This window comes from Channa argus, chromosome 11 (genome assembly GCF_033026475.1).
Source record: "Channa argus isolate prfri chromosome 11, Channa argus male v1.0, whole genome shotgun sequence".
NCBI classification, from domain to species: Eukaryota; Metazoa; Chordata; class Actinopteri; order Anabantiformes; family Channidae; genus Channa; species Channa argus.
Genome location: NC_090207.1, coordinates 10,466,386 through 10,492,162, shown reverse-complemented (window position 1 = coordinate 10,492,162; position 25,777 = coordinate 10,466,386). Strand labels below are relative to the sequence as shown.

The 25,777-nt window shown below is 37.6% G+C and overlaps 3 protein-coding genes across 3 annotated transcripts in view; 2 read left to right on the top strand and 1 right to left on the bottom strand.

The window, feature by feature from the left end:
* oxct1a (3-oxoacid CoA transferase 1a) overlaps window positions 1-12,913 on the bottom strand; it is a 41,851-nt gene extending 28,938 nt beyond the window's left edge. Inside the window, exons 1-7 of the mRNA XM_067520001.1 lie at window positions 12,607-12,913; window positions 11,445-11,553; window positions 10,838-10,928; window positions 6,242-6,377; window positions 5,932-6,081; window positions 4,954-5,060; window positions 4,177-4,237 (exon numbers count right to left, since the gene is read on the bottom strand). Of these exons, the coding sequence (XP_067376102.1) occupies window positions 4,177-4,237; window positions 4,954-5,060; window positions 5,932-6,081; window positions 6,242-6,377; window positions 10,838-10,928; window positions 11,445-11,553; window positions 12,607-12,711 (759 nt within the window). The 5' untranslated portion in view covers window positions 12,712-12,913. The remainder of the gene's footprint in view (window positions 1-4,176; window positions 4,238-4,953; window positions 5,061-5,931; window positions 6,082-6,241; window positions 6,378-10,837; window positions 10,929-11,444; window positions 11,554-12,606) is intronic.
* Window positions 12,914-13,011: 98 nt separating this feature from the next.
* rimoc1 (rab7a interacting mon1-ccz1 complex subunit 1) lies at window positions 13,012-16,437 on the top strand. The gene is made up of 6 exons (XM_067520005.1): window positions 13,012-13,254; window positions 14,045-14,154; window positions 14,624-14,770; window positions 15,086-15,217; window positions 15,581-15,695; window positions 15,784-16,437. The coding sequence occupies exons 1-6, from the start codon at window positions 13,161-13,163 to the stop codon at window positions 16,017-16,019; spliced, it is 834 nt and encodes a 277-aa protein (XP_067376106.1). The 5' UTR covers window positions 13,012-13,160; the 3' UTR covers window positions 16,020-16,437.
* A 488-nt stretch (window positions 16,438-16,925) lies between these two features.
* fbxo4 (F-box protein 4) lies at window positions 16,926-23,803 on the top strand. Its single transcript, XM_067520003.1, has 7 exons — window positions 16,926-17,210; window positions 17,559-17,833; window positions 17,920-18,140; window positions 18,496-18,571; window positions 18,668-18,840; window positions 18,962-19,188; window positions 19,294-23,803. Exons 1-7 carry the CDS (start codon window positions 17,043-17,045, stop codon window positions 19,384-19,386), a joined length of 1,233 nt encoding a protein of 410 aa, XP_067376104.1. The 5' UTR covers window positions 16,926-17,042; the 3' UTR covers window positions 19,387-23,803.
* The last annotated feature ends 1,974 nt before the right edge of the window (window positions 23,804-25,777 follow it).

Here is a 25,777-nt window from a genome sequence, read left to right as displayed (position 1 = left end):
TTTCTGTCACCCTCCATGCCTTTTGTAGTTAAAATTCAATATTTAAAAAAAGAGTGCATGTATATATCGGAATTGGGACAGGGACTACAATCATGTGCTTGAGGGTGTTAAGCTGTAACAATGGCTTTTGTCAAAATGTAATCTGTTAATGATTGCAAATGTACAAGAAGGACTTACGATGAAGGAATATGTAATAAACGGAATGCTATTACATTTATCAAGAAAATAAATATAAAAAAATAAATGTAGCAATATTGAGAGATTTGGAGCTTGTTTGAATTTGCTTCCCAGAATTGTTAATAGCTATATTGCTATATTGCCATTAGCTATATTATTTTATTCAAGTGAACTAAGCCGATAAAATACAGTATCTACACCTCAGGTGTTTAATACATTACAAACACATCTACTGAGCCTTAGGTGAAGGAGATGCTCAATTTAAATGACAAGTAAACTACTAAATATAAATTAATATAAGGTAAATATTTAAATATTATATGATTCTTAAAGAATATGGCTATAAAACTGTGGGATCACTACGTTTTGATAAAAAAGAATTTCCAAAGCAATTAAACAAATAAAAATACAACCATTATAGATCTCATCATTAGCAAGTTATGAGTTCAAACAAAGGTAATTCAACCAGCCATTAGAGAGGAGATGGTTGGCTAAACAAAATTTTATTCACGAGTCAAAGGGGCACCAGCTTTTGTGATGTGTATATGGGAAGCTCGCTAGTATTTATTGAACACAGACCATTACCAGATTGAAGTGTCTCTATTATTTAAATAGAAAACTAAATTTATTCTTGTGCAGAATGAAACTGATGAGGCCCTTTAGAGGTTTCATTGTCTGTGAGACTTAATTTTACAACTGATGAATATAATTCAAACTAATGTAATAAATGAATGTTATTGCTTAGACCTAAGGTTAAAAGCTGTTGCTGCGACATAAATCAATTTTATTTTGCCCTATTTTTTTTTGGTATTAACATTTCCCACCACAAAGTCCTGGCATTTTGTGCTCTTTGATAACAACTATTGCTTAGTAGCTCAGAAATTGATCCTGTGCTGCTAGAGGGAAGCTTGAAACAGACTGTTTAGGCAGAAATGCTGCTTACTGCAGAACAAGAGTCTAAGAACTGTCAAGCGGGGGTGCAAGTTAAATAAATAGCTTCAAACTCACCTGACCTGTCTACTGTTTTTTTCTCAGGCTTCAAACTGCACACTTTGACAGCAGAGTCAGTACTGATGGGCTATCAGCAGACTTATATCTGAGCATGCACTGAATCCTAAAATGTATATTCTGAAAAATTATAATTGCTTTTGCATCAGAGATAACAGCTTCTTAATAGTTGCTTCAAAACAGTTATATTGTTTTGTCAGCAATAATTATACTTGTCATAGATAGTGTTCATGTTTCTTGCACTACAGTGCCATACAAACTGCATATACAACCTGATACCTAATGTAATGATTGGACATACATGTATTAGCAAGATGATATGTTCACAAAGCAGTAACAGGAATCATATTACTTGATGATCCTAAAATCTATTTAAAATACAATTTTTTTTCAATATGGTTTTCCTTTTCTTATTGCATCATGATCCATTTTTACTTACAATTTTATACAGTATTTATACAAATTTTAAGTAGGTCAGTGTAAGGAACGTAACTTGCTTAAAATGTTTTAATACTTTATTAAATTTCTGTAAACAAATTAAGAAAAGCAGTCTTAAAACGTGCTAAATTTGATAGCAACATTTGAAATTCCTGTTTGATGCAATTTGTCAGAATGCAGCACAATTAACAATTGATGCCCCATTGGATGGAAGCATTTTAGTTGATATGACAATGACAAGGATTGTAAGGACTATTTGTGAAAGTGATATGAAAAAGAACCAAATACACAATCGTCAAAGACTAGATTGAAACTGACAGCTGGACACAGTCTGGTCTTAGTGCCGTTAGGCAACATCAAATTACACTTAAAATGAATTCCTTTAAGTTCAGATGCAAATGCAGACTGCAAAATAAATTGGTTTTGTTGTTTGTTGTTTAGGTTGTAGATTGTCCACATTAATGTAATAATACGTCAGTCATATTTTCACATTTCTGTAGGCTAAACTTACAGTGTACTTGTTTGATAAGTCAAGCAATTATTTCTGAAAATGTGAGAGTTTTTGAAGAATTTCATATTCATTCCTGAAAGCTTGTGATATTGTGGGATCTAAATTTCACTTCTATTGTCATAACATTTGTTCTCTTTTTGTTATCTTGCCTTCACCTGTATGGAAGCAGAAATTCAATTCAATTCAATTCATTATTTATATAGCGCCAATTCACAACAAAGTCAACTCAAGCCACTTTACAAAATAAAGTCAAGTCTAAAACCCAACAATTCCCCCCTTGAGCAAGCCCTAGGCAACAGTGGAGAGGAAAAACTCCCTTTAACGGAAGAAACCTCCAGCAGAACCAGGCTCAGGGTGGGCAGCCATAAACACTACTGAAACAACTTTAGAAATGCACATAGAAATTAAAAGAAAAAAAACCCTATTTGTTAAATTCAGGCGCATCCTGGGTCTTTAGAACCTTAAAACAATCGTTTATTGTTTATCTTTTACGCTTACCAAACAACCGGCGTTGATAACTCTGGGTACAAAAAGGTCGAAGCTGACAGATAAATATCAAATTCAACCAATTATGGTTGCATCTCATAATGCAGTTATCCAAGCAGAGCTACATTATCATTCATGTCACTATCCCAACTCTTGCAGATGTCGCAAGGGCACATTTCTTGTTGGCAGCACTATTGTCAGAGAACCGTCTCATTATACTTGTAGACAAAAATTAGGTAATTTCTATTATACTATAAAATTGATTCTGTAGAATCCACTAATAAGGCTGGATTGGTGTCACATATGCACAGGATTAGCAATAATGCTCAATACCTGAATTTTGTGTTTTTTTAGGCAGGGTCATGGAGAATCTGGTTACTGTCTTAAAGGTTATTAATATCTTTTGCTACTTACTGCTACAAACCAAATTTACTGACCAATTCACTACACAGCCACCACAACAGCTCTATAGCAAAATAATTTACTCTTCCCATTTGGTCCCAGACATTTCTTATCAAAAACAGACTAAATCTCAAGTCCAGCCACCATGGCATAATTGAAAATGTGCTTTGCAGAACTTTATAGATTTTTGAGAGAAGCTTTGCTACATATTTATGTGCGGAAAGGGCCTGTGTTTTATGGTTTTACCATACGCACTTTTTCTCCCTGCTGCTCTCTGAATCAAACTGTGTCTATATGGAAGGTGTGAAGCTGTTTGTGTGTTGGAGTGGTGGCGAGTGAGACAGGGATGCACACACACAAACACACATACAGAGGGAAGATGAGTGATCACATTTCTAGACTGTCAAATGGCAGACAGGTGGGTAACCAGACAGACAGAGGGAAACTAGGAGATGACAGGACATTCTCACTCCATTTTTGGCAATACAGATGGAAGCTAAGAACTTCTAGTAGAGAAGAACAAATAATGTATTAATAATATTTGGAGGAATGTAAACTATTCCCAAGGTGATGGTTTCAGCCAATGATCTGTCCTTACACCTGCCTCACATATCTGGTTTGAGGTGGTTTAAATATTATCTTTTTGGAGATTTTGTTTTGTTTTTCTAACAACTGCAGGACATATAGCAGAGTACAGCTTTTGTCTGCTTGGATTCAAACCTCAAAACTACCCTGTTATCTTAGTGGTCTGTAGTTAATTTTTCCCCACGCGGGTTATTTGCAGATGTTGATGGTGGGGGTAATTTTAGTTGGTTGAAACACAAAAACTCATTCCAGGTCAGCTGTGGCACTGGTGTTTAAGAATAGTTTTTATTTATGATATTTATACCATGGTATATGGGTATGTCCTCTCAAATTTCAGTATCTATTTTGTTTGAAAGTTTCTGTGTTTTACATTATTTATATTTTTTAAGAGAGGCTGGCAGCTATGGGGGCTAGAATACCTAAATTCCAAGAAAATGAAAGTATAAATTATGCATGAAAACTATTAAAGGAAAGCTAAAGCCTGGATTTTGAGCTGGTGACTCTACTGATAGATGTGTGTGAAAAGTCATGTTCCAGGAAGACATAAAAAGTGTGTTAGAAACTCATACCTCAACTATGGTGGTTTTGGCTGCTTTGCACATGGGCTGATTGAAGTTCCTTGCTGTTTTCCTGACAGAACAGAGTTAGAAAGATGTGACATCAAAACAAGTGGAAATTTAAACATACTCAAACTCAAACACTCACTGTAATATCCAAGATCTAATACCCAGTATAAGCCCATAGTTTACTGGAGAACACTGCCCTCTTGTGGAAATTGATTTCACTACATCTACTAGTTTCCAACATTTACATGCAGACCTAGAGCAAAATGTACTGACTGTTGTGCAAACACAACCAAGGTGATTTAGATGACTCTAATGCATAAATAAGTAAAATTCACTATGAAATACAATGTCAAAACTTGCACTGGGATTATACTGTACAGCACAATTGTGCATGTTATAAGCCAACCAGGGTTCCCCGTGTTTTTGTTTATGTTGTGTATTGTGAGGTCAGTAAGATTTAGAAGCTTAGGTATAAGTGTGCTGATGATGTCATAATGACATCATATAAGTGCCTTCTTAAAAAACTAGATGTCGTCGAAAACATTTTATCGTATAAAACAGTTTAATGAAAAGTTTTAAAAGAGAACTAGTTCAGCACAGCATTTGGAAAAAAATGACACAGCTATAGGAGCTACAAGGGACAAGGTACTGTAGAATTACTCCATTATCGGCTAAAAACGTCGGAAAAGGTAATACAATAAATGTTGAGTGTTGCTGCTGGACCACCGATTATGAATAAAATCGCCTCTACATATATTGCACTGGGGGTTTATCAGTTACCTGAAAACAATGTTTCCAGCCTTGTCTGCTTTCCATGCCTTGATCAGAGCAAAGTCTCCAGTGATGGCCTTTTCCATGATGTAGTGCCTGCCATTGAACTCCCTCACCTGTGCACAATGAAAACCCAGTTTTAGCAGTAAGTTGCACTAAAGACAGTCAAGGCTGAGAAGGGTAACCTGCTTTACAGCATTTTTAGACTTTGCACAACTACTTCAATCCTAACACTTCTACTTCAAGACCGAAATATTGCACACAAATAATCAGTAACGCAAAAAAACCTTCATGGCAACTCATTACATAGCTTTTTCACTGTGAAAATTATTAGTTTTATAAACAATGTAAAACATGAAGAACTTTAGATTTTAGTATATGACATGTATATGTTATTATATATACTATTTGATACAATATTACAATACACATAGTCAACAAGCTGCAGTTTTCATTTTGAAAAAAGTTTGAATTTTGTGCTGTCCTTTCCATTCACTCCAGACAGAATATCTATCAATCCATTATTTTTATTTACTTATCCTGTGGGCTGCAGCGGGGCTATCCCATTTGTCATTGGGAGAGAGGAAGGTTACACCTCGGACAGGCCTATAACCAGTCAATCATATTGCAAAAACAGAGAGACAACCATTCTACACACACACACACACTCAAAACTGCAGGCAAATAATATTAGCATATTAAGCTAACATGCATGTTTTGGACTGTGGGAGGAAACCCACTCAAGCCCAAAGAAAACATACAAACTCTTACACAAAAATTCCACAGCTGGCTGGGATACGAACAAGGGATCTTCTGGCTGTGAGGCAGCAGCAATAACCACTCCATCACCATGCTGCCTCCAGACATAATATAAAAATAACTGCATTTTCCACTATGTAGAGATTTTGAAATGATGAGGTGGACCCTAATGTACTTATGTAAAAAAATATGTTCTACTGACGTCATAAGGGAAATCAGTGCTCTCACCTCTCTCTTCTCACTGGCAATGGCAATACTGCCATCTTTGTTGTACTTAATAGGGGAGCCTCCCTCTTGAATCAGTGTTCCATAGCCCGTGGCTGTGAAGAATGCTGGGATCCCAGCACCCCCAGCCCTGATCCTCTCCGCAAGCGTACCCTGTGGGTAAAAAGGGGATATCTTAAGAGATGAATAATCAAATATTTAATAAATGCTCACTGTCATCCATGTAATATGAAGTCTGATCAGTTGGATGCTGAAATTATTAATATTTGTGTGAACATTCATGTTAAATCATTCTGTGTGTTTTCTGGCCTACCTGCGGTGTCAGTTCCACTTCCAACTCTCCTGCTAGGTACTGGCGCTCAAATTCTGCATTCTCTCCAACATATGAAGAGATCATCCTCTTGATCTGCTTAGTCTGGAGCAGCATACCCAGGCCAAAGTTGTCCACTCTGATGAAAACACACACATCTATTACAAACTACAATGGGGAGTTTAAGGCTATAATATATTAAAAACCAGCAACAACAGCGAAACAAGACAGAGATCTAAAATATTTACACATTTTCTCAATTTACCTTGACTTATTTTGCCAAACATTTTGAGGAAACAGTCATCCTTATTTACAGAGATTTTATGAGTTGAATGTCTATATTATGTTTTGTAGGCTCTCCTCTTTCACTTTTCCCAATGCAACTTGACAGAACGTCAGCAGTTCAGCAAAAATGATATATCAAGGGTTTCAAAGACATTTCTACTACAAACAGTCTTAAAGTGTACAAATACTTATGCTATCAATTATTTGGGGTTATATGAATATAATTAAGATTAGTAGAAGATCAGTACACCTGTAAAGTATTTATGTAGTTCATCTGTAGTAAAAAAATTCCAGCTACATAAACAGCAACTCTGCTGTTTAAAAAAAAGCAAGCTTGACGGATAATTATCTTTTGTATTCCCTTCACTGCTTATATAGTACTCACTTGTCCTGTTTCTTGTCCTTAATATAGAGATGTAACATGTCTCACATTCATATAAATCCCCAGGAAGGTATTTAACAATGTGACTGGGGCAACCACATGAGACAGCTAACTTGGGTGATTTTAAAGATGTTCAAAGCAGTCACAATGCAGCATATCCACAGAAATAATGAAAGCTCAGGAGATGCTATACAGCTGCAGGTCCTGGAATAACAACTGAGACAGTCATTTATGATCTCTATGTCTGCAAAATTAATAGAAAGCAGGTGTTGCAAGATGTCATAAGGTGAGTGACAAAAAAAAAACCTCCAAAAAACAAATCCTTAAACACAGCACAGTGGTTACTTCTTTCTAACTTTCTCCCACAAAAGAAAGTTATTGTGTTACTTATTGTGTGAGTAGAGTTGTTGAAATGCTTATAAAATGAGCCTATGAAAGGACTGCTCTGTAAGGTTGGTCAGCCATTAACCTGTATAACTTTCAAAAAACACATAAAGTTGTATTAAACAGGGCACTGTCTTGTGATTCAAGATCAAAGTAAAATCCTGTCCTTTCTAGTATTTCCTTCCTGGTTGCTCAATAGTTAGAGCATCAGGTTAGGAAAGGCATTGATCTTGATCTAGTATTTCCTTCTATGTCTAATTATGACAATGTATGACAATATTCTTTTTAGAGCAGTCTACTAAGTATAGGTGTAATAAATCAAGTCAATTTCAAGAACTAATACGAAATTAGAAGAGAAACTGCATTTACTGTATGTCATTGGTATTTCTGCTCCAATTAGTCAGAGCCAGGGAGAAAGCTGAAAATTGCATGGAGTTCTTCCTTATTTCTGTTTCCTAAAAAGATGAACACTAGGAACTACTGCTTTGTCCATTTATATGAGGTCAGCTGACAAGGTATCTAGGCCATGTGCACTTTGAATACTAACATATGACTATGAGAATAGTCTGATACAAACCACTAGTGTATAATAAGTTTTCTAATCTAAATTCTAAAAGATGGCTGATCAGAGTAGGTTCCAGCGGTTTACTTGAACTCAAATTTCACTGTATTCTATAAAAAAATGGTTCGGTTTGTGAAACATTCCTAAAGTAACTGATTACAGAATAGGGATAAAGCTGCATGGAGGAGTGGTGGTTCTGTTGACAGCTCAATAATCTCCTCTTGTGTACAACTACATCCCCATTTATCTCATATTACAGTGCATAAAGAACCCACTGTGTCAGTGAAACAGCCATGATTCCCTCCACTTACTCAGCAGCAGTGAGACACACAGCTAGTTTTCCAAAATGCTATAAAACTCTACAGCTACAAAAATGCAAATGGAATCATTTTCCTTCATTTATATCAGTATTCAAATCCCCCAGTGTGCCATATTCTTTCTCACATTCTACTTATTTTTTTCTAGATTAATGTGAGATCGGTTCAGAAATTATTCACAAGATCTCTTAATATCCATTATATTTACTTTTATTGAAAATGTTCATATTGTGAACGGTTAAAAGCAGTAAAGGATGCTCCCTCCTCTATCATGTCTGCATTATTACTAGTTTCCAAGATAACACAGTTAGTGTAAAGTAAAGCCCCTGCAACCACAAAGTACTACTCGTTTGGCAGGTTCCATCAACTAGAATAAACAGTCCATTCAAGAAGAAGCAAGCAGAGCAAGGAGTGTTTTCAGCTTAAGGAATCTTTCCTCTAAAATTACATGTTTAACAACTATGTTTCCCCCTTTACCTTATCTTCTATACAGAGCTAAGAATCCTAAACCTGATTCAACTGTAATCAAGAAAACAGTTGATATAAAGCACACAGGCTTGGCGGCTATTATATAACAAGAATAACACAATTTCAAACTTCCCATCTCGCCCTTGTTTGAAGTGTGCTAGCCTTTGTGTAAAAGTCCCAATTGTATTCATGTAAAACCTAAAAAGAAAGTATGTACTTGACTAATTAAAGATTAAAAACATAATCAGTTTTTCTGCTGCAATTAGTGCAGAAATGCTCATAAACTATGCAAACAGCCAATAGGCTATATGCAAATTGTCGCAATCTTCTCCCACAATTGTTGTCTGCTAAAGAAAAACATTTGCAGGAGCAGTGATTGTTCGGAGGATGGACATGGCTCAAGCAAACATTTTGAGGGCTGATCAAATAATCAATATACACCACAAAGTCAACAGGAAAAGTCCAGTGAACTTCTGAGAATCACACTAAACACACTGGGTCAGTGGGTAGTAGGTCAGTGTTTGTCAGGCTAAAGCAACTACTGACACGGATAAATGTATTTAAACAGTCTTTGGAACAGATTGAATGGTTTGGCAGCTGAACCTAGGTTAAAAAAAATTGTAGTGGTCAGTTTCCATGTGTTTCTTAAAATAACCATCTAGTCATCCATTATCTTAAATTTACAACAGGACAAATGGAACACACGGAGTTAAGAGGTATCACATACACCTCTGAGCAACAAGAGTGGAATTAAAATCTCTCAAAACATTTCCCAGAATCTCCCAGTGAAAATGTTTATATTACGTCAATAAATCAATTTGTAGTTCTGAAAAAAGACCCTTTCGATAGCCTATTTGAAGAAAATAGCTTTTATGATAAGATGTACTAATGTTAGATGTCTGTTAATTGGTAAATACAAACAAATAATGTATAATCCATATCTAATCCACGTCATATACAACCACACAGTACAGTATTTTTATACTACTGATACTCAGCATTTCAGGAGCAAATAATATATAGTAATCAAAGGAAATCACTGTAGTGCATTGATACATTGCACACATCAGATGGTCACCCTGCCACCCTTCCCCTTCAGTCATCACCATCGAGCAATCTCACACAGAAATTTTTTTCTTTATTTTTTTGTCCTTTCGTCTTTTGTCCGTGAGTTCAGGGTCGCCACAGCGGATCATTGTCCGCATGTTGAATTGGCAGAGCTTTTACGCCGGATGCCGTTCCTGACACAACCCTCCTCGATTTCTACCGGGCTTGGACCGGCACACAGTTCCAGAAAATGTCTGATGTAAAATAGCAGTTTTAAATTTACTCCTCTGTCTTGATTTAAACTAATTGTTCTTCATTTTATATGTCATGTTTTTTAAAGGACGTATTCCCTCAAATGCAATCATTATCCCAGAGTTTGGCATAACAACACAAACTATATCCCTCTAACTACATGCATTAAAAACTAAAATATGTGATAAGGGACAATGAGGTCAAGAGCAGCTGACTGCCATGGGTCAAAAGAGAAACCTCTGAAAGTATTTTTAGCATCAACATAAAATACACACATTACTTGACCAACGAACACCTTTCCCTTGTCCCTGCAAACTCTGATTCGTTATCAAAAACTAACTTCATTGCATCTCTCCACGTCAATGTACCCTGTTTAAGACACATCAACAAGGTCAACAATATTTCTCCAATACAAATTCAAAACAAGTCAGCAGGGATAAGGTGGGATAAGTGGGATAAGGTGACTCAATTAAGAGTCCAAATCGAGATAAAGACGGGCCAGCTTGAGGGGTTGAGTCTCACTCACTGAATCCTCTTTTTGGTCACCACTGCTGTGAACTCTCACTGGGAACAAGCAGGATATGTTGTTTATAATGTATGACTACTAAAGCAGGAAACCCCCTTAAAACTGTATGTTTAGCTTGGAATGGAAAATACAAACGTATTCTACCTTTATTAATAACACTTCTTCTGGCCTATAAATTTAGAACTCATTCACAAGATTATATTCATTAAATGGTTTCAGTGCACACCTTCAGCGGAAACATATGACACTAAACATCTTGAATCTAGATTCATATGATTTCAGACATAACAAGCTGCAAATAATCTCATTTTTAGCACTGCCACATTTTTTTAAATTCGTGGAACACATGTGCTTCCTCCCCTCCACAAACACTTACCCTGCATTGTTGCTGACTGCAGTGAGATCCTTAACACGGGTATTCAGTAGACTGTTGATCAGATTCTCTGGTATGCCACATAATCCAAAACCTTAAAACGCACACACACAACATATAAGTAACAAAAATTGACAGCCCAAAAAAAAAAAATACATCATTGCAATTATTGTGTTTCACTTAAGGTAGAACTTTGACCTGGAGATAAAGGACATGGCAAATTTGTACAGAAAACAGATGATCTCACTAACTGTTACAGGTCACAAACAAAAAACAAAGTCCAATAACAACCTTTGGGTCAGTCTCCTTGTCTAATACCATAGAGGGAAGCTCATTTCATTTTGTATCTTTTTCCCCTCACATGCAAGTGTGACACAGTGGAAAGTGTTGGCTGCTCTTAACTATAAATAGGAGCAATGGAATTGGTGTATGGATGGTAATCAAGCAGCACGTCAGTCAGATTTTAAACTCACATTCCACATACCCTGCTCAATTTTCACCTTTCATGAGTTAACAAAAAGTACATTCAGTTAAAAAAAAAAAAAAAAACTTTGCCAACACTGTCACAGATGTGTGGACGTGGCCATCTTGCAGTCTAAGTACATCTTACCTCCCACCAGAATAGTAGCTCCATTAGGGATATCTTTTACTGCCTGTATAGGATCTGAGTAGAACTGTGAACTTTTCTGGCTGGAGCTGGAAAAGTAACAGCTGCAAACCTTGAGAAACGTGAACAAGAGGTGCATACAATTTTGAAAAACATGTGAATTTGTGTTCTTAAAAATAGATCCATCAGCAAAAGAAACTCTATGTAAGTAAGACTGGTTAAAATTAGGTTAAGGCTTTAAAAGATGGTTACACTGTCTGAGGGCAGCTAATATGTTTGTACAGTTAAAATGTTTGATCCAGTTTATACAATAGAAGAATGGGAAGATAAGCAACGCTGCTAAACAAATCCTACAACAATAGGTGTGTTGCTCTAGGGCAGTCCAATGCCAAGCCAGCCAACCAGATTTAACTGAGTGCTTAAATCCAAAATCTTCTGCCAATACTGAATAAGACTTTTATAACGGTGCTGCTCAAACTGTGTTTCCAATATATTTCTCTAAACATCTTGAAGGAAAGGGGACACAGGAGTCTCCTAACTTCTTCTCGAGTTATGATGGGGAAAAGATCTCAGATAGGGCCCATACATTAATTTCTTATATCAAACTGCTCGCTATTTATATACCAAGTTTGTTGTGTGTCTGTGTACTGACTAAAACCAACATGATGGCAAAACTGTGGCGGAAGTCTATGCAGGTAGTTCTGGATTGTGCAAGCACTGATTACTTCACCTTCACCACGCACAGCTAGACACCTAAAAGCAAATAATATTGCCTGCAAATCAAGCTAACGTTACATCGTGTACATCAATGCAATGACATTTTTGCACAAATTATAAATTTGAGGTATGCCGTTTTCAAAGGTATTGGTCTACACAGCTGCAGAGTGTGCTACTAAATAACGTTCTAAGATTATAGTGAATCCCCGCCAGATAATGCTGCAATCAACCTGAGATTAGTGTATTTTAAAAGTAACGAACTTCAGACAAACTATATAATGTTAGGTAAAGATGGGCTAAGTGTCTGATTTCCCTTTATTTTAATATGTTGTGAATAAAGTGAACTAAAAAATCTATAATAATTATGACCTTTAATTCTTATCAATGCCACGATCGACTGTCTCCTCTAAACCGGGTTATTTTTACAAGTTCCGTTTGAAATACCGACCTTGCTCACTTGGTGGTTGGCGACGTTATATTTGCTTCTGCAATGACTGGAAAGGTTTCGGAAGAATACACTGTGCGCTCTGCACAAAGCTTCGAGGGCCGCCATGTTTTCGAGCTAGAATGGAGATGAATCGCTGAGCAGAGTGAAAGCTCCAGCTGGAGGACGACAGATGATGCAGGTTTGTCGCTGCTCGCTCTCAGCGCCACGGCGACATTGGCTGGTGTGACAAAGGGCTGGGCTAGCGAAAGGGCGGGACAGGGAGGCTCGGCCAAGCTCATTTAAATTTAACCATTACACAGCCGTCGTGTTACAATAAACTCGAGTAACGTGAAACAGTTCGTTATTACTGTAATATGGACGCAGTAAGTAATGGCGGCAATTAAATGGTGGCTAACGCAACATTTCCTTCAGCGTTAACGCGCATAGCCATAGTTACACAGGGCGCGCGCAATTTGTAAGCGCTCTGTGCGTGCGCCTCACAACTGACGCTCGGAAACCTGGTAACTATAGAGCACGTGAGTAATCCGCCGCTCACGTGACGAATAGTTTTAGTCATGGCCGACGACTACAGGCGACAAGGGTTTGAGTTGGAGAGAAGGATATTTGAGTTAGACATAAAGTGTTCTAGTCTCAGAGCCGAAAAGCAAGGTATTTATTACATGGTGTTAATAATTCGTGTTTTGATTGTTGCTTGCTCTCCGTCTGCTTCCCGATATTGCTCATTTTATTACCCAGCTAGCAAGCTATCCAGCTAACGTTACCTGACAGTTTGCAACCATAACAACAGTTGATGTGTGATGAAAGATTATAACGTATGTGACCAACCGTTTTCCAAGAAGACGGTAAATGATAATATATAGTTAAATATATAGTAAAATATAACGGTACTACTGGTTGATGATGGATTTTGATTACAGGGGTCTTCGAGGTGATAGCTAGCGTAGCGTTTAGTAAGCTAATATTAGCTAAAATGCATTGTTGACACACGTTTAGCTTGCGACGAAAACGAAAAGCACCGTCGGTGCTACCGTAAATATAGCAGATTTGGGCGTTAGAACATTATCGAAATAGCGTTGCCAACATTTTGTGCTAAATCGCACCGTTGTATTTGTCATTAGCTAACGCTATACGTTTGCATTATCAAACTCTTGGAAACAGATCTGTTGCCAATATTATAACTTGCACAATAGTAGTCCCATTAGACACACTTAATTTATCCTTTTTTTAGATCATCCCACTTTATTTCAATGTCTGTCACATTGTTTGGTCTTAACTTAGGCAAATATAAAGCGCCCATCGTCTATAACGGTACGTGCCTGGAGATGACTTTGTTGTGAATTGGCGCTATAAATAAAGTTGAATTGAATTGAAATACGTTGAGATGTCTAGCGCTGGAGGGCATTTTCGAGAGTTGTGTTAACATATCATTCTCCCTTAGATGATGACTATTTACAGAACGCGTCTGCCATACTAGACAAGTTGAAAAACTATTACAGACAAGGAGGAGAAAGCAGCAACCTTTCCAAGCTGCTTCAGGATTACACACAGGTACTTAACTACATCAAACGTATTTTAATGTCTGAAGCTGCAAATACAGATCTTTTATTTTATTTTTTTAATGAGTGGTTAATGTATGAGATGTGGCAAAGGTCTGTCTGGATTTCCCACTACTTGAGATGATCTTAGAACAAGAGTCTAAGACACAAAGCTATTCAGCATGAATGAATATACATTCTCAAATTTATTTGAGAACACTGGAGCCATCCTTTTAAAAATTACTTAAATGTTTTATGATAAGTAATGGTCAAATAATTGGTGCATAGTGAAAACTGCTTTTCAAATGGTTTTTAAGAACAGTTTTGTATAAGAATTGTACTAAAATATTATTAAGTGTGGTCAAGAGGTAATTATTTGTTATGACTTATTAGAAAGAAATTGTTGGGGTTTTTTTTCTTAATTTTTTTCCTACACATATTCAGTGTTGGGTGTGGGTATGAATTTGTTTTTCCTAATATAGGTGATCCTAGATATCACATTTTATGAAGAGAATAAACTGGTCGACCAAGAGTTTCCCGAGGACTGTTCCCCATTTAAAATCCAGCAGCTGCTGCAAGATCTGACCGAGCCAGAAGTTTTGGCAGGGAGGCTCGCACCAGCACAAGAGGTGTGTGTAGGGCAGTGGGACTATTTTACTGTTTTTGACCAATAGAGGCGTAAAATCAAAAGAACGAAGAATGCTAGAGTGTTGTGCAATATATAGCTTAATACTAGGAAAATATGTGTAAATGTATAAAAGTTTTGTAAACACTATTGGCCAAAAGAAAAATTGTCATATTTTGTGTTGTTTTGGGTTGGTTTTTTTCTGGTTGGTCATAAAGTGTTCTAAGTTAGACATGTATTTTATTTTATTTTACATTTTTGTTTTCACAGCATAAAACATGCTTGCACAGTTATTTCTTATCTCTTTGGTCTATAACAGGTTCAGACTGTGTTGGGCCTCGAGCTGTTAGAATGTCTCTACTGGAGACGTGGAGCTCTGCTGTACATGTACTGTCACACCCTTCATCAACGAAAACAGTGGATTAAGAAAAATAAGGACACATTCCTTAAGGTATCACACTCTGAAGCAGCTTAAGAAGATGCATTAAGTTTTATATTTAAACATAGATGTGAGCTCAATTGAAAGGTGTGTTTTAGGGGAACCACCGGTTTAGGATAGAAGGTTTTGAGAACACACAGCCAGTAAATGTCTTTTTTTTTTTTTTTTTTTTTTTTTTTTTGATGTATGACATAAGTAATTAGAGTTGCTAGAATTGCTAGCTGTGGGTTAGATTTTGTTTACTCCTCCCGGAGGCACCTCAGTTTAGCATTTGAGTCCAAATCATATTCTATACATTTACCATTATTTCTGTTTTTTAGCTGAGTACAGCATTCAGTATGAATATGGACTGACTCTGATGACATTTTAATCTAGTGTATTCAGGAAGGTGTGCGCTACTTGATGCGGATGCTGCAAGTGAGAAACTCTGTAAAGCTCAACGATGGGGTTGTGCTCCATGACTCTGCTACAGCAAGCTTCCTGTCTGAAGGTAAATACACCGCCATCGTTAAATAACAAGAATCAGTTTTTCTTCTGTGTACAACATCATACTCATTACCTATTTATGTTATGGTCAGGTATTTTCTCAGACACACACCTTCTGACGATGATGTATATTGGAGAGATGTGTTTCTGGGCAGTCAAGTATGAGGACTGCAGTGCTGACACTATGGATCGCAAAGAAGATCGCCTCCAATTTCGGGACATTGGTACACAGATCTTAAACAAATATGTGCTTGCCTGTGAAGGCCCATTACAGGGTCAGGGCTGGAACACAGAGAATGCCAAGGAAATCCTTAGTATTTTACAGTGAGCCAAGTTCCTCCTGTGTTGAAGTTGCCCTCAGGCACAGATCTAAGTTCAGTATTCAAATGTGTGTCAACCTCAAAAAATGAGAACCCATCAGGTTGGAGGCTAATGTTGGGAAAATATAAGGGTAGACACAATGATAACATGTATGTGAAGAAAAGAGTCTTTGGATCAATGTCTACTGGCAACCTCATCCTATGCCAAATGGCCCAGGCCAAAGCAGGTGAATGAGAGGCTAGAGTGTGTAAGATTGGTGGTGTAAAACTGGCAAGGGTTGCAGAGGAGTCTGTTTTTCTTTTATATTTGTACTGCTGAAAAAGCAGTTGTCATCCTGATTCCAGACTGTTGACTGGGGCACTTGTTTTGCTCTAAGAATGTGTTATAATAACATTAATATTAATATTAAAAAAATATTAATAAAATGACTTTTTTTTTAAGATTGTTACAAATTTAAGATAATCCAGCTGGAAGTGAGACATTGCACAGTAACAATTTATTGTTTTGTTGTCATTTATGCTTTTTAATATATTACAGTTGCATATACATTAAATATGTATGTGTAAAAAAAATAATCACACAAGAGGCAAAGGTGTGACTATGTATTTATGACTGTTTGAGGTATGTTCAGATCTGTTATCACCTTTGTAATGCACACTTGTATGCCCATCTATTACAAGTTCCATTGTTCTGCCACTTGAACTTTGATAGTATAACTAATAATAGAAAATCTGTGTTGTTTGGGCAAAAACATTTTCTCTTTTTTTTTTCTTTTTTGTTTTGTTTTGTCCCTGTTGACAATAAACACGCGTTTTAAGCAAACGTTATTTTTAGTAGTACATCTCAAACCTGCAAAGTACAGATCAAGTTTAAGCACTATTGCAGAACTACATTACCTACAATGCACCACAGCTGCCAGCAATAGGGAAGTGTGCGGGGTAAGGGAAACGTCAGATTTGTTGTCATCACTGCCAGCATAGGTCCATCGGTTTTGTCACTTCCATTGACGTTATCAAAAATAACTAAAGTCATGGAGAGAAAAGAACATCAGATCCAGGAGTCCGTCGTGATCCGCAGCCTTAGACGATTCAGAGACAGATACTTTCCAAGCAGTGGTAAAGTTCACAAAGATCACTCGACTCTTGCTGTAGACACTGGAGAGGAAGCGCCTGAGCCGGGACTTTTGGACTGCTTACCGGTGAGACAAACTAAAAAATGTTACATAAAGCCACATAAAATAAATCACTCGTATGAAATTGAGCCAATGCACAGAACTCAGGTGTAAACAAAATCTAACAGGTGGAGAAGAGTCGGGGGTGGATTTTTTGAACAATTTCTACCTCCATTTTTGTCAAGAGATACAGGCTCATTGTTGTCTTTAAGTGTTGCCTGACAGTGTTTCTCTTAGTTTCCGTTGATTGTTCCGACCAGGCACTAAATTATAACTGGAACGTGTGCGGAGAATGACCAAAATACTGCATCCAGTTTACCACGCTGCATTGTCCAGAATGTGTCAAAGGTCATTTAAAAATCTTCCCTCCTGAAGGTGGACATACAGTTCCTGATTATGACTTATCTGTCTCCTGCTGATATCTGCCGCCTTGGAGCCACAAGCCAGTACTGGAGGGCCGTGGTGAGAGACCCCTTACTGTGGAGATATTTCCTGCTCAGGGACATGCCATACTGGCGCTCCATTGATCATGTGACCATGCCTCAGCTGGAGTTGTTGGATGCGCCACTAATCAATGAAGATGAGAGCCTGGATGATAGAAAGGAGGGGCAAGAAAGCGGGATGGACTCAAAATTTGACTACATGTCAGAGTGGGTTTCTTGTCTTTGTTGTCCTGTATCAAAGTTTCACGGTAACAATTTGTCAAAGGTTTCAATGGCCTTCTTGTTTTCAAAAGATACCTCAAAGGCTGCCCATCCTGCAGACAACGATGGCTTCCTTTACGGCCAGCATATCAGGTGGTGACTTCATTTCTTCAGGCTCTGGTGCCTTCATCTGAACCACGTTATGCCATGTTTGGCCCTGGTATGGAGCATCTAGACGTCTCCTTAGTCACACGACTCATCCATGCTCCAGATGTGCTTCCTGTGTCAGGCACTCCACAACGACAAATAAATGGTATGGTAAGATTCTTGCAAACTGCATATAATGTAGCTGAAGTTTCTCCTGCTCCTTTCTCATAACTTTTAACATACAGATTGAACTACGTCTAAACCAGTTTTAAAGGCCAGTTACGTATGCCTAAATTGTGAATGCTGATTTAATACTGGTGCAGTATTAATGCATTTTAAAGGCACATAGACTAAATCATTTATACAAATTGCAGAAAAAAATAAAAAATCTTATTATCTTCTGTTCTCTATGTTTCTCCTGCAAGACATTAGATGGCAGTATTGGCCTACTATTGTTGGTAGGTTGTCTTTCAGCCAACATACCCCAGTGTGCTTGAACTAATATCAATTTTCTATTCTAGGTATTGGCTCAGGGATAAGTTACATGTTTAAAAATCAACACAAATTTAATATCCTCACACTGTACTCAACAAATAGGTAAGAAATTAGCATTGATGTTATCATATGAATTTATTTCTTTGGAGATACTTTTATGCACATTATTTTCAGTCATTAAGCTTTGTGTGTCTACAGGGCAGAGAGGGAAAGAGCCAGAGTGGAGCATCAGAGTGTCAGTAATAAACTTTTTACCTTTGAAGGAACAGATGACTCAGGCTTCCCAATTTACAACACTACTCCTCAAGTCCAGCAAGTGTGCCAGGTGGTAGATGGTTTCATCTATGTGGCCAATGCAGAGACTGGTAGAGGTGAGATAAAACATTTGGGTTTACATCTTCTGCTTTACTGCTACTGCCATTTTACTGCATGCATGCTGATTGTTGAATAATCAACACAGAACATCTGCATGAACAACCATGTCTTCAATAGGTGGGGAACAGTCCGAGGTGGCTCAGATTCGGTCTGTGCTCAGCTCTGCCGGGCCTTCTAAATCAAGGCCTTTGCTGGTGCTCTCCTGTGTTTCCAGAGAAGAACTGGAAGCAATTAGGACTGGCAACCAAGAAATTACTACAGACAGCAACGGGGCCAGACTGCGAATTCCCTGTGTGGACATGGCAAAGAGACTTGGATTACCCCAACTGTCCAATCCCTGGATGGTAATTGTTTGATATTTCATGGACTGACAGGCATCCTCTCCACATATGTATTCATTATCAATGTGGAGATTCACAACCTGTGTGGTGTTCCTCTTTCATATTTAGGTGCAGGATACAGTGGCAGAGTCACTCTCTGGTCTTCTGGATGGCATTTCCTGGTTGCTGAGATGTTCTGGAGTCAAATTTTATGGTAACTAGTTGCATAACTTCTGCTGCCAGATGAATTAAAACCACAAACCACACTGCTGCGTCATCCCAACACCAAGACACTCTACTACATTTCCTGAATAATGTGTACCACATGTGGCCTCAAGGCCTCAGGATTATGGTAGTGCCCATTTAATTTAAAGCATTGGATGAGAAATCGGTTGCTAACTATTATGAATGTAGGGGAATTGACAGAGAGCCTGCTCCTATAGAGGTTGCACTGAACAGAATGCCATATAAACACCTGGGAGATTTATAGTAACCCGTTAAACTCATGTGGTTGAACACTACGCACTATGGAGCAACAGGGCAATGACAGGATTGTAACATTGTCACTTTGAATGAATACATGCAGAACAATAAGACTACGCAAATGAATAGACTGAGCTGCAGAACTACTAAAACCAAATGAAAAATAAAGATGACCACAAGTTACCTTTTACAATCATTAGTGAGCTGGCACCTAAGTAGGTGACGGACTGTGTGGTTTAAAATAGCAAATTCCACATACAGTACTTTTTAATCATATCAGTGATATACACTAACATAGTGCGATAAGTGTCCTAGAGTATAATACAAGTAATGGAATGAATGCAATTTACATTCAATATTTTGTTTGTACAATTAAGAAATGTTGCCTTTTGTTGAATGCTGACGGTGATTTGTTTACATTTCTTTTTTGGTTTCTTTGCTCTACCGATTTTTCTTATGGTGTGTTCACTCACTAAATTACTACTAAATATATATTTGATAAATAAAAACAGTTAATTGTTTCTACGTAATTGTGAAAATTACTAAATTACCCTATGGATCTTCCTCAAGTGATGTCTGTTGTTTTATGGTTAAGCTTGAAAGCTGAAAAGGAAGGTATTTCCTTTTGACTCAGTTAACTGATGAGCCACTGTGGTTCCTTTCCTCTGAGGTCAGCCCTGACATGTAAAGTTGAATCCACATCAGTATGTCAGCAACCATTATTAATATCCTATTTTGGTCACCAGGCAGTGCTATTTACAAAAAGCTTGGCTTTTCAGTTTTTCTCTTATTTAAAGTTTAAAAGTAGTTGATACTAGTTTACTATGATACAAAAATCCAGTTAAACCGTATTTAATCATTAATTCAACCATGTGACAAAACAAGAAGCCCATTTAATGTCAAATGACAGTTTCGCTTTGAAGTGAAATTGTTCTGTGGCCATAGTGATATGAAATGTGAGACATACACTTCAAACAGTGCTTTGAAAAAAAACCAAATCACAGCAGGACTACAGATTTCAACATCATAAATGGGTTTTCAAAGCTCTGCAGATAATTTAGATTGCTCAAAATGACCTGGATGTCCCTTAATAACAACAGCGCATGTGACTTTTTTACATTTGCGGCAAGCCAGAGAGATACATGGTAGACATTTTTTCACATTCGTTTTTGATTTACATTGATTGAAAATATATTAAGTCACACTTCATGTCTGCTTTTGCATGTGTTCCTAAAACCCTAAATACCAACACAATTGTGGCATTTAAATGGTCATTCCCTTAATGTGTTTAAATTGTGTTTTTCCTCTAAAAATGACCATCTATTTTATATTCAGTGTTCCTGGCGTTGGTGTACTAATGCCCTAATGGCAGCAATAGAATCATTTTTGCAGCATATAAGGCATGACAAGATAATGTGCATCACCGATGTTCTTTTGTTCTAGTCCCCTAGGTAACCACAAATCATTGGCAAAAGTACGCCCTCCCCCCCACCAGTCCTTCCATCAAAGGGTTCTTTAGTTTCAACAATCATTTTCATAGACATACAGATTTAGAAAATGACAATGATTGGTGCAATTTAAGTGCATTAAGCTGAGCAGAATACTGGTGAAGCGGAGATTGATTCTTTTTTTTTCTTCTGAAATTTAAAGCAAAATGGTGGAAGAAACGGTGTGTGTGTGTGTGTGTGTGTGTGAGCGTGTGTGTGTGAGCCTGCCAGCCAGAAACTGACTTTTCATGTCAACACATCTCTCTGTTCTCTGTAAACAGGATGTCTATCTCTTTGGTCCTCACTTCACAGTGTGTTTGAGTCCGTATGTATAATCACAAGAAAAAAACTAATGGTACTTTTTGCAATTTCCTGGTTTTCTGCATAAATTGGTGATCAAATGTGACCAGAACCAAAGTCACAAACAATATTTCTAAAGTGATATCTTTCTTGAACACAAAGCGATGGTGGAAAAAGTAATAGCAACAGTGATTTAAAGCACTTCCTGTAGCTTTGGATTACATCTGGACAATGTTCAGGAGGACTTTTGAACTATTCTTTTGTACAAAACTGCTTGGGCCATATATTTAGGACATCTGGTGTGAATGGCTCTTGTGGGGATGGGGTCTGAGCTCTGACTATCGTAGGTCTTCTGAGATCGATCGATCATACCAGGAAATTGCGAACAGTGCCATTACTTTTTCTTGCAACCATAATAGCAGACTGAAGCTCATGTTTAAAAAACTGTCCAACAATGATGGTGAACCACATTTAAAAAAAAAAAATAATATAAACCAAGGTTGCCTGTTTTTAGGGCAGGTATGCAGGGAATAACACCGCCTAATCCTTTGTTGTTGCTTTGTGATCCTAATGGAGCCAGTGGAGGTAGACTGGCACTGAATGGATGAACTGTTTTTATGTGAATGTAGCCTGAAGAAAAGAAACTGTATATCGGTATTAATGAATTTACAGTGGCTTTTCAGTCAGAATGAATCAATTGCTGGAACTTGCTGTGATAGGATATTTTCAAGGTTTGTTTATTTAGTCTGCAGACTGTGGACCATTAGCACACGTTCCACATAATGGTGTCTGGAGTTTGGTGGGGGAGGTTCCCAGAGCACGTTTTGGAAGGGTGAATGAGTACCAGACCTCCAGCTGCCTCTTGTCTTCCACTGTCAAAAGGGGGCCTCTGGGATATGATGTTACAAGGAAGAAATCCATTTTTCACTGATTCAAGACTGTAACAGATGCAAGAAATCTGCAAGATCATGACAGTCAATGCATGTAAAAAATGCATGGACACACCAGGCAGTCACTAAACTTAACGTAACATAGAAAAAGATTTAGGAGATGTATTTGCTAGAGTTTTATCTTGAAATACAAGTTTTCTGGCAGATTATGGCATAAATAGCATTTCAGCATAGTTTGAATGCAGTTTTGAAAAAAAATACTGAAATTGGAAAATTCCCCTTTATTGGAGAGGTTTGTTGAAAAAATGAATAAAGTTAAAGTACTTTCTGTTTAGTAAAACACATAAAAAAAAATATGTGGATGACTGAAAGCTATAGTGCTGCAATAACTGCCACGGTTTTATATCAGTGCTTTCCAAGGCTGTAGGTAGGCTGTAGAATTCTCATGGAATGCATTTATGTCAGTAAATGTATCCAAATCCTCTGTTCTGATTAAGGACCATTAACACTTAATGGAATAAGTTTTTACATAATTCACAACCCTAAATTTATACAAATAACACAATAATACAAAGAAACTGCTGTTAATCCAATCATTTGTTGCTATGCCAATAATTGCTTGAATTGAATGAACTTATCTCTAAACCATGCTCAACAGGATAAATACAGTAATCACAGCAACCAATTCTGTCTCATTTTCTGAGTCTTCTTTTTACATCACGCTCTTTATCTTCTGCTGCCTGTCTTCTTTACTTTTGTCTCATCCCACTCTTTTCACTCTCTCCTCCTTTCATTAGAGTTAAGTCCCTGATTTGTATTCTACGATAACAGCCAAGATTAAAGTAGGAATTGAAATAAAAAACATCATTTGCATGATGCATTCACTGATTAGACTAAGCGTCCCTCTTAATTGTGTTGTTTTGCACATGGTGGGGCACTCATGCTGATACTCTGTGGCGCTTACTCATCCCATGACATCTCACCAATTCACTTCAATTTCCTCCCCTCTTCACTGTGTTGATCCCACCTACCTCCCGCTGTCTTGTATGCCAGGTTAAGGACTCAGAATACTGGGTAAAAGTTCAGAACTTTTAATATGTTATTTGTGAATCTTTTTGAGCCGATCACCAGCTCTGTATTAAAGAAGATACTGAACTATGAACACAGTGATCCACCAGGCTTTGTTGTTGTTTTTGTTATTTCTTTGTGTGTGTGCGCACGCGCATGTGTGTTCCCCCTTTTGTCATGTCCTCTCTTTTGTCCTAATCCAATAGGCAGCAGGGTGCTGACATAGTTGTGAGTTGCCACTCGTGTGACGTGAAACTACGTTAAATGCATTACAGGTGACTTGAAGGGGATGACACAAAGGGCACCATTCATTATGTGGAAATACAATGCGATTGAAACACAACTGGATCTTTTGCAGGGAAGCGATTTTGTGAATATGGCTGAAACAACCATTAAAATGTTAGTTTGTAATTACTGCTTCAATTCTTATTCAGATAAAAGATCTCTGGATTTACAAAAACATCAGTACACAACAACAGTGATAAACTGACACTATCAAATATTGCCTGTATAAGAAAAGCCTTGAATTGCTGATTCTTAGGTGTTGTGTGCCTTCATTTTCATCCAAAAACACACAAAGGATCTAAGTCATAACACTAAGGAACATGTTTATCTTTATCACAGTATTCCTGTTCCTTTATTCAAGATTTTCTAAGGGGTCCTGCACACACCACCACCCTGCAACTCAACTGGAAAATAGTTGCCAACGATGATGTTACTAAATTATTATTAAAAAAACTACCATGCCCAGCTGTTTCAGAATATTTAGCCTGTTGTTGAAATCTGATTGTGGTTAAACATTTGCTTTACATCTTCAGCAGGAACTCAAGAACTTGGGCTTAAAAAGCTGGAACATATCTGTGTCACTAAACTTAAATCTTATTCTAAAAAAGACAAAACATTTTGCAGGTGTTTTTTTTATATATATATACATATTTTTATATGTTTCGCAGCCACCTTAGGATGAGGCAGTGCATCTTTAAATTATGACAGAAATCCATTAAGAACAAATCTTAACACATTTTTAATGACTACTTTAACTACCGTCACCAGTTCTTACTGAACATCCCACTAAGGGTGTAGCTGAAGGGGGACACATACCTTGGGGGAAAGCTTGTTCCAGTCCTGCAGTGCAGGCACAGGAGAACTAGTTTGGGACCCAGATGCTTTGTTCTGTTGTCACATTCAATACAGCATATGTCCACATGATCACTCAGAATAAACAATCACAGGAATGAGAATGCCATAACAAAGGAACTAATTCAAGAGACGCCCCCCACTCTCCTCCAATAAGAACACTTTGTCCCATGACTGACCAACAAATGGACATGCAGGGGTTATTTATTATATACAAGTTGTTAGCTCATGTATGTTTTTCTTTGTTAATTAATGTCTCAGTGTTGCAAGTCAATTACAAATTAGTGACCCTAATTTCCCTTATATTTATTTCTTATTTCAACTTGGAATACAGTAAAGAAAGTCACTGTGCATAGTAAGAGTTAGCAGCATGTGTAAACCTCAATGCATATATTTCAGTGACTGATTTCTCCTCTTTTTCCTCAGAGTTAGAATTTACAATTTTTTGGTGTCATTATAAAGTCTATTATGTGCACTGCAGCCACAGGATTTGCTAACGCTCGGCCATAACCTGTGGAGCTTGTAAACAAAAAGGGGACAGGGATATAGAAATACAAGGACAGCTCAGTGCAGGCAGACCAATTCCATTTCTTTCCCCACGCATCACAAATTATGTCAACACAGCATTGGTGCATTGGCAGAAAGAAAAAAGGCACTGGGTCTAGAAAATACAGATGCTCAGACCTCATTTTTCATTCTGCCTGTCTGTCACTCTCTGTCATTGTTTTTGTTTACAGTTGAGCATTTTGAAAACATAGGTGCCTCGAAGCTGTTCGACTTTATTCACATTTCTGAAAATTGCATGATAGGTCATAATGTGTATGACAGTTATAATGCAAAGTTATACTTTTGCTGCTTTAGCTTTAATACAGTGATTATTGTTAGTAGTAGTAGTATTTACATGTATGATTGTTTTGGGTGATAAACGAATCCAGCAAAGACAAATAATCATAGGTCCCTTGCAGTCACATGCAGTCTACATGTAGTTGATGTTCAGAAAAATCTGCAAGCCAGCAGCAACAGCTGGGTGTATGGGTGTGTTTTCTCTCACGTGTCGGGGCGGGCCGTCCATACTAATTGTTGGCTCTTGACTCAGGCTGTACATTCACTGACAGCTGAAGCTCCTGGCGAGCCTCTCATAGCGTCACTTCTCCAGTGGACCCTCCACGTGAGCCCCCACATACTGTCGTTTTTAGACAGACGCAGCCATTCATAACGAGGTCTCAATGAACGTCAGAGCCTATACAG

Coding starts and splice junctions, on each gene's coding strand:
- rimoc1 (XM_067520005.1), top strand. CDS start 13,161: ATGGCCGACGACTACAGGCGACAAGGGTTTGAGTTGGAGAGAAGGATA. Junction 14,155..14,623: donor TGCTTCAGGATTACACACAG/GTACTTAACTAC, acceptor TTCCTAATATAG/GTGATCCTAGATATCACATT. Junction 15,218..15,580: donor ATAAGGACACATTCCTTAAG/GTATCACACTCT, acceptor ATTTTAATCTAG/TGTATTCAGGAAGGTGTGCG.
- fbxo4 (XM_067520003.1), top strand. CDS start 17,043: ATGGAGAGAAAAGAACATCAGATCCAGGAGTCCGTCGTGATCCGCAGC. Junction 18,572..18,667: donor ACACTGTACTCAACAAATAG/GTAAGAAATTAG, acceptor GTGTGTCTACAG/GGCAGAGAGGGAAAGAGCCA. Junction 18,841..18,961: donor CAATGCAGAGACTGGTAGAG/GTGAGATAAAAC, acceptor TGTCTTCAATAG/GTGGGGAACAGTCCGAGGTG.